We start from the raw sequence: 8,725 nt of genomic DNA, 5'->3' as shown, positions 1-8,725 counted from the left end.
ATTACTGTAATCACTGTTTCAGTGTTTCTCTTCCTCCAGCTAAAAAGAGGCCCCGTTTCTGCCCCTGGATCCTCTTCCAAACTTTTTTCTGGATTGAATTATTGATACTTTGGGATCAAATCAGTCACCTTGTCCCACACTAGGCTGAAGGCGACAATAGATTAATCTAAATTAATTTTCTTACCTGGAGCGTATCATATACTTGGAAAATTCCCTCGACTTTTCTACAATTATCCTCATTAGCTCTAGTAAATAAAATGGACTCGTCAGCAAAGAGAGCTGGGTGAACCAAGGACCCGCTTTAGAGCATTGCATTCCAACTTGCTTGCCATCAAATTCAGCTATTTGGATCAAAGAAGAGAAAGCCTCATCAGAGTTGAAATAAGTACCTCGAAAGGGGGAGTTCTTGATGAAGTCCTTATAAAGTATTGCATGACCTATGAACATCTTGGCACACCGTTGACTGAAAAAGCGAAAGGTGCAGTAGACATACACATAAATAAGAGCAATCCAATGATGCAGGAAACCTGCTTATGTCTAGTTTTAATGCCGTAAACCCTTTGTGCTCAATATTTTTCTTGCTCATAGAATGCAATAATTCAAACATCGCGATAACATTGTCCTTTATGAGCCTACCCAGATCAAAAGTGCTCTAACTAGCGCAGATGAGATTCGAAGCTTCATTCTTCGTCTATTTGCATTGGTATTGCTGACCAACTTGTATGCTGTGTAGCATTGGCTGATTGGCCTCTAATCCGTCATGTACTCTGGCTGATTCTTCTTCAGGATGTGGGCAATGTTCATTTGATTAAAAGCACTGATTGATAGTTTACTGTTGAGTACCCCCAAGCATACATTAGTTACTCTTGATCCAACCACCTCCAAATATTTTACAAAGAAAATTGCATGAACCCGTCAGTGTCTGGAGCTTTTGCTGGACGATCTCCTCTTTACCGAACAATTGCTGTAGAATTGAAAAGTCTTGAGGGAAAGGCAGGCTGTGATATATATTCGTCTCGGCATCCGAGTACTCTCCAGATGACCCGCTGCCGCAATAAAGGGCCTCATAATAGTCCTCAAGCATGCGAACAACCGGTTCCACCACCTCACACCAAATTCCATTCATGACTCTAATTTGAGATAAAAATCATTTTTCAGTTTCCAACTTGAGGCCTTAGCATAAAAATATTACAAGTATTCTGGTCAACCGCATTTAACCATTCGACCCTAGGACGTTGACTCCAATGTTGTTCGTCCCTCTCCACTAGAAGGTAATTTCTCGTTCTAACATCATGATCTCCTCCATCAGGTGTGCACTCCCTTGATTAGCATGGGGAGAGGCCAATTTCTTCAGTTTCTTATTCAACTCTTTGCGCCACTTCCCAAATATGTCCATGCTCCACTGGTTCTTGTTTTCTGAAATGGGAAGCTAATGAATTATGTACATTATGACGAAAATTCATCGTTCCAGTTCCAGTTCCTGAATTGCTGAATTTAGTTTAAGAGACAAAGAAAAAGGGGAAAAAATCATTAAGATCTATTGCAAACCTGTAGTAATTTACCATCCCTTTGCACGTTGTCATTAATTAGGACACCCTCATTGTTCACACACCTATTTTGAGGAATTTGTGATTTGAGGCTTCTTAAAATGAGATTGTTGTACGTTTGAGCATTCTCTTTGCAAGTTCTAATCATTAAGCTACAATATCAATTGACATCAGTTTTGACTATGACTGTATGTTTAATGAATCACTCTCTTAGATTCATAGCATACGAACACGGGTCTTAAGCATAACATGGAGGTGGGGATTAAGATTTGAGAACCTATCTGAATTATTAGCTCTATTGGTGATATCAGAATCTAATAGAAATTTGTCTCTTTCTAATGTTAATTATGCCTTTTTCCTTCTCAAAGTATCAAGACACTGTCTCTCTTCTAGCATCTTAAATTCAACACCAATTGCTTGTGTAGATTTATGCATGGATTGGTTGCAGTTCTGCTAAATTTGGACATTTATATGCGGCCGCACGTACACGATCTGTAAGTTCATAATTGAATATTTTTGGAAATGCTCCCTTCTGTTTGCTTGGTTCTTTTTCTCCTATGCAATTCCATAGACAGAATCTTGTCAATTCAGAGGAGCAATAATATGAAATTGAAGAACTCAAATATAAACGATGATAGATAAAGAGTTCTATAGTTGCACAGAGTCCCGCTGCTGGAGTTATTTATGAGTTTCAGCTACTGATCATTGTGCATGTTCTGCACAAATTATCCGACTTTTTGGTATCTGAACAGAGTAATACAGTGAGTGTGACTTCTCTTATTGGAGGAACTTCTGATAATACGGGATCTGGAGTTGCACGTCGATTGGGTAAATTGTTGTTAAATTATTAAAAAATCTAAGTTTTTCTTTGTTGAGGTGCCTCTGCTGACTCGTTCGTATGCTTCTCAGTTCTGAAGACTGGCCTTAATATCATTCTTGCTTGTGACCTTCCGAAGAACAGCCCAATGCTTGAGGTTCTCTCTTTCTCACTCTCTCTCTTGTATTTCCATACATCCTCAAATTTTTTAGTAACAAATTGCAATTTAAATACTGCACTTGTATCTCAAAATGACTGAAATTGTGAATTTCTTCTACCCTTCTTGTTAAGAAATCAGCTTCGTTATTATTTTGACTGTTTACCCAATTTTCACATTTCTTTCTGTGTTGGGATGTTCAGGCAGATGCTGAGAAAAGGCTGGTGCAAAAGCTAATTAGTCTAGGTTACACAAAGCCACAAGTGTAAAGGACAATTTCCATGGAGGAGCTTCGTCGTAGCAATATATCTTACACTGCCGTGAAATGGTTCTTTGGTTTCGTTTTTCTGGTTGAGTTCTCCATAATTTATCAAAGAAAGAGATGTGTAGTTGCAGGTGCCTCTATCTATACCCTTGGGGTATAGCTTTATCTTGGTTCTGCAATTTGTAACAAAGAAAGGACATTTTAGTTCTGAGACGTAGTAACATTCCAAAAGAGATGATAATGTTACTGGCTTTGTTTGGCAGCAATGTACGAATGGACTTCTTGAACTTGGGTTAGTTCTTGATTTTCAAGGTGTGTTTATAACTAATGACATCCTTTATCTTTGATTCAAATGCCTTCGAAATATCTTTATTTTTGTTTCGATGTGGGTAAAGAGCTGACTTCCTGTGAGTGAATCTTGAAATGATTCACAAGGCTTCATTCTACCAGTCAAGTGAACTCGTTATTCTTTTTTCTTCCTTTCTATCGAAACTAGTATGTAAATTTCATTACAACTCTCGTGTGGGATAAAAATAGGAATTCGAGTTCAGGTCATTCGAAACTGAACTAATATAGCAAATGAAGCAATAGATAGTTACTCTGTTCCTATAGTACAGTAAAACTACAATATCAAAGAAAATAGAATCACCACACCTCATGAGAGAAAAATACAACTAATCCAGTCATTTGAAACCAAAACTAATGTAGCAGCAAATGTAGCATATGAAAGCCCAAGATTGACTAACCAAGAGGGGGGTGAATTAGTTTTATAAACTTTTTCAAGAATTAATTCTAGATGTATCTATTGCACAAATATGAAAATGAATAATGAAGATGATGTAAAGCTAATAAGTAAAAAGGATAGAGTGATTTTATAGGAGATTCAATCCAACTCAACCAATCTACGTCCTCCGTTACCAAGCTCTCCGTCACGAGCAAGACCTTTTCCATTATATTGATTGATTTATGGTGCAATCTAACCCTTTTACAAAGCTTCCGACGACTTACAACCAAGGAACACCGATCCTTTTACAATGTTGATCTTTGCTGGACTTCAACACGACTCACAAGTTTAAAAATACAATTTGAAGCTTTTCTCTCAATAAATAATATATCAAAGTCGAGTATAATGAGAGAAAATTATACTAAAACTTCAACGGATCGCAAAGAAGGTAGTTCAAGTGTTTTGATTGAAAAACTTTAGTTGAGATAAAATGATTCACTCAAAAAGGTTTTTCTATAAATGAATGAATTGATCTTTTTAAAAGAGTAGAAAAATGAGGTTGGAAAGATCAATAAATACTTCACTTAATATTTATGAATAGTTGTTGAAATATGGAAGAAAATGTGGTTTTTGTAGAACTCAAAGATCTTCCAAACGGTTAAAAAAAAAAAAAAAAAAAAAAAAAAAAAAAAGTTAAAAAAAAAAAAAAAAAAAAAAAAAAAAAACTACCCCACCGGACAAGCATAATGGATGTCCGCTAGGTATCGGACAAGTCTGCTAGCCGTTGGTGAATCAGGTGACAGAACGTTCCAATTTTTGACCGTTGGGTAAAAAATCTTCACCAGACGTCCGCTATACTACCGGACTGTCCGATATAAAAAAAGTTTTCTTTGAGCTTTCAAGACTTCAATGCTAAATATCAAAGCATTTTACCTTTACATATAAATTCGAAAATTCTAATATAATTTTCTTCAATATGCCCGATCATTAATGTTCAAGGCTTTGATCTTGATTACTCTTGGCATTGGCAGTCGTCTCGTTCTTCATGAGTGCATTCGTCTAGTCCTATGAGTCTTCATTTTGATTTCAACTATCATGACTCAAAGGTAGGTTTGTTAGAACTAAAAATAAATCTTGTTTGTTATAATCAAAACATATGCTGAAGTCGAAGTCAACAATTTCCCCTTTTTAATTATGACAAACAAAATGATTTGCACAAGACGAAAAAATTCAACAAATGTATATTCCCCTTATCTTTTGCACATCAATAATTATAAATTGAAATATTCCCCCTTAATCATACACATTATGCGTAATCAACCATAACACTATTTACTCAACCATGCATAATCAACCATAACACTATTATAGTGAGACATTCCCCCTTAATCATGCATAATCATCCATATATCACTTCCTCTTTTTGTCATAAGCAAAAAGAAGTCAACCATAGATTGCAAGAACATAAGTGAAATATATTAATTGGTGCATAAATGTTAAGCATAACAGTAAGCCTAAAACATGTAGAGAAGTGTAATAGTGCAATGTTTAAAAAGACAAGCATAATAAATAAACTAAGCCGCTGGAGGGAATCGAGAGTAAAAATAGGCAAAGAAAGCAGCCTGTTGCGCCTACATTTTCGCCTGTCGATCTTGGATAGCCGTTTGTTGTGCTTGAAGCTGGAGAAGTAAGCTTCCAAAACTATCAATGGTGGAAGTGAGAGATTCGATACATCCGTTGAGGATGTTAAATTGATCCTCAGTCATGCTGTGTCTGCTACTCGATGCCGAGGGACACTCGAACCCGGAAAGTCGGAAGGAGGAATTTGAGCGTCTTCGGAATCATCCTCGTCATCTTTTTCGAAAGCCAAAGTGGATGGACCCGAGGTAGGATCGAATCCCTTAGTGTGTGCTACCCAATGACCATTTTCCTTAGTGATTTTCATTCGTGCAAGTGCTTTGATGTTGATTGTGTCAGTTGGGCGTAATTTGATAAAAGGCTCATTTTCCAAAGGCACATTAAAATGTTTCAAAATTTTCGTTAGAAGCATGCCGTATGGAAGTGCTTTGGTTTGTTGTGAGATATGCACACATTTCATAGTTCCAAAAGCTAAAGTTGGAAAATCTAATCTTCGTTTCACAAGAAAAGAGTCGAGAATAAATAGATCGGGAAAATTGACTTTGTTTCGATGCCCTTTTCGAGGAAGTATGATATGGGCGATAATGTGTTGTAAAACTTTGCATGGTAGATTCAGGTGATGTGTACTAATTTTATTCATATTTTCAAAGTCTTTTTCGGTTACACGTCGACAAGCATCACTCAGGTTATAACCTTCGATCGACGGATGAGCTTTATGATGATGAATTTGTGTTTCACACATGTCAAGCCTAAGAATTTCACGAATGAGGTCTTTGGAAATTTTCATATTCACATTATTAAGAAAACAAGAGATTGTGTCCGATTGAGCGATAACCAATGAGTGATGAAATTTCCTCATAAACCTAGGATATGCATGCTCTTCCATCCCAACTACGGAGGTCCAACCCATGTTTTCTAGGTATTCCTCAACGTGAAATACAGGTGCTTGTAGTATAAAATCAGAAAAATCAACGTTCTTACCTAGGAGAATGGAGATTTCTCAAAAGGGTTCATGGCCACCTCGGGTTCCTCATCCATTTCTTTGTCGGAGGAACTTGGTGGAGGATGTCTAGCAGTATCCTTAAGGCATTTTTCAGCCCTATTTCATCCAGTCATTGTGTAACAATTTGAAAAATAGAGAAAGAATAACCTAGGGTTCGAACGCAGAGATTTGGGGATTTTAGGAAAGAAATCTTAAAAATTTTTGAGTAATAGTGAGTGTAGAAGTCATGGGCAAGGAAGATTTTTAAGTAATTTGCAAATGGATTATGATATTGGATGAATGGAGAAGAGATTTAAGGAGAGAGATAAGAAAAATGGTGAAAAAGATGAAGGAAGAAGAAAACGGGTTTCGCATTTTAAAAAAAAATCCGGTGTACTGGACGTTCGGTACATTTTATCGGACGGTCCGATAAGACAGAAAAATTTCTGTTAAATCGCGCTTATGTATTGGACCGTCCAATAGAGGTGTCCGGTATATTCCGGACAGTCCGATAGGCCTTTTTTTAAAATAAAATATTATGAAATATTTGTCATGTAGAGTTTGAGAAAAAAGGGCCATGCAAAAATGATTTGAAAACTTATTCTATTTCATTTTCATCAAGAATGCCTAAACCTCTTTGAATATGAGAAAAAGGGTCATGAGCTAGAGGTTTGGTAAAAATATTTGCCAATTGGTCCTCGATTTTTATAAATTCTAACACAATATCTCCTTTTTGTACATGATCATGGAGAAAGTGGTGTCAAATCTCAATGTGCTTAGTTCATGAATGCAAGACGGGATTCTTAGATAAATTAATGGCACTAGTATTATCACACAAAATAGGTACGTGATCGTAAGTCAAATGATAATTACATAGAGTTTGTTTCATCCAAAGTGTTTGTGCACAACAACTTGCTGCCAAAATGTATTCCACCTCGACAGTGGATAGTGCAACAGAATTTTGTTTCTTACTAGACCAAGACACAAGTGCAAAGTCTAGAAAGTGACAGTTTCCGCTAGTGCTTTTACGATCAACATTACATCCGGCCCAATCAGTATCCGAGTAATTAATTAAATCAACGTGAGTGTCTTTTGGATAACAAAGTCCTAAAGTTCTAGTTCCACTTAGATAACGAAAAATTCTTTTAACGGCACTTAAGTGAGATTCTTTAGGATTAGATTGAAATCGAGCACATAAGCAAACGCTAAACATAATATCAGGCCTACTAGTAGTTAAATAAAGAAGAGATTTGATCATACCTCGATATTATGTGACGTCCACGGATGTGCCTTAATCATCTTTATCAAGCTTTAGGGACATGCTTAATGGCGTGTTCATAGGCTTGATGTTATACATATCTAATTTTTTAAGCATGTCTAATATGTATTTATTTTGATTTATGAAAATTCTTTCTTTTGTTTGTTTAATTTGAAGATCAAGAAAGAATTTTAATTCATCCATCATGCTCATTTCAAATTCTTTACTCATGCACTTTGAAAATTCTTCACAAAGATGAATATTTGTAGCACCAAAAATAATGTCAACATAAATTTGAACAATAAGCATATCCTCCTTATGAGTTTTTATGAAAAGTGTAGTATCTGTTTTTCCAATCGAAAAATCATTTGAGAGAAGAAATTTGCTCAATCGTTCGTACCAAGCTCTAGGAGCTTGTTTCAATCCGTAAAGAAACATGATTCGGATACTTGTGATCTTTAAAATCGGGGAGGTTGTTCGACAAAAACTTCTTCTTGAATAAAACCATTCAAAAAATGCACTTTTAACATCCATTTGATAAAGTGTAAAGCTCTTGTAACATGCAAATGCAAGAAACATATGAATGAATTCTAATTTTGCTACGGGTGCAATTATTTCTTCAAAATCGATACCTTCTTCTTGATTGTAACATTGGGCCACTAATCTAGCCTTGTTACGCACAATTATTTTATTTTCATCTCTTTTGTTTCTAAAGACTTATTTTGTTCCAATAACGGTTTGATTGTTTGGTCTAGCGACTAAGTCCCAAACATGATTTCTTTCAAATTGATTTAACTCTTCTTGTATCGCTAAAATCCAAAATTCATCAAACTCGACTTCTTTGAAATTCTTATATTCGATTTGAGAAATAAATGCACAACTAACAAAGTGATTTTTATGAGAAGTTCTAGTGGTAATACCTTTTAATAGATCGCTAATTATTAGCTCTTTAGGATGAGATGGAACAAATTTCCATTCCTTTGGTAATGATGGATCACTTTGTTTTTCGGATTGTCTATCTTCATTTTCTTGTGTATTTGATTCTTTATTTGGTGCTTCCTTATTTTGATCTTGGATATTCATTTCTTCAAAAAGAGTTTCCAACCCTACATCATCATCACTACCTTTCTCTCGATCAAGAGAATTAGTTTCATCAAATGTGACATGCATGGATTCTTCAACAACTAGAGTTCTTTTGTTAAATACTCTATAAATTTTGCTAGTTGATGAATATCCTAGAAAAATTTCAACATCAGATTCTGAATTAAACTTTCCCAAATTATCATTAGTGTTTAAAATAAAGCATTTGCATCCAAAAACTCTAAAGTAACCAATGT

The 8,725-nt window shown here is 35.6% G+C and overlaps 1 protein-coding gene across 1 annotated transcript; it reads left to right on the top strand.

Moving 5' to 3' along the window:
* Window positions 1–1,729: 1,729 nt before the first annotated feature.
* LOC111371094 lies at window positions 1,730–3,139 on the top strand. Its single transcript, XM_022993006.1, has 5 exons — window positions 1,730–1,735; window positions 1,973–2,041; window positions 2,210–2,375; window positions 2,457–2,521; window positions 2,725–3,139. Exons 1-5 carry the CDS (start codon window positions 1,730–1,732, stop codon window positions 2,788–2,790), a joined length of 372 nt encoding a protein of 123 aa, XP_022848774.1. The 3' UTR covers window positions 2,791–3,139.
* The last annotated feature ends 5,586 nt before the right edge of the window (window positions 3,140–8,725 follow it).

This window comes from Olea europaea, chromosome 22 (assembly GCF_002742605.1).
Source record: "Olea europaea var. sylvestris chromosome 22, O_europaea_v1, whole genome shotgun sequence".
NCBI lineage: Eukaryota > Viridiplantae > Streptophyta > Magnoliopsida > Lamiales > Oleaceae > Olea > Olea europaea.
Note: the sequence above shows the minus strand (reverse complement) of the source record. Positions and strands in the feature narration are given on the sequence as shown.

What these genes read in the sequence shown, in the direction of transcription:
- LOC111371094 (XM_022993006.1), top strand. An exon ending in CGGCCGCACGTACACGATCT is followed by an intron (nt 2,042 to 2,209) that starts GTAAGTTCATAA and finishes ATAGTTGCACAG; the next exon opens with AGTCCCGCTGCTGGAGTTAT. An exon ending in AGAACAGCCCAATGCTTGAG is followed by an intron (nt 2,522 to 2,724) that starts GTTCTCTCTTTC and finishes TGGGATGTTCAG; the next exon opens with GCAGATGCTGAGAAAAGGCT.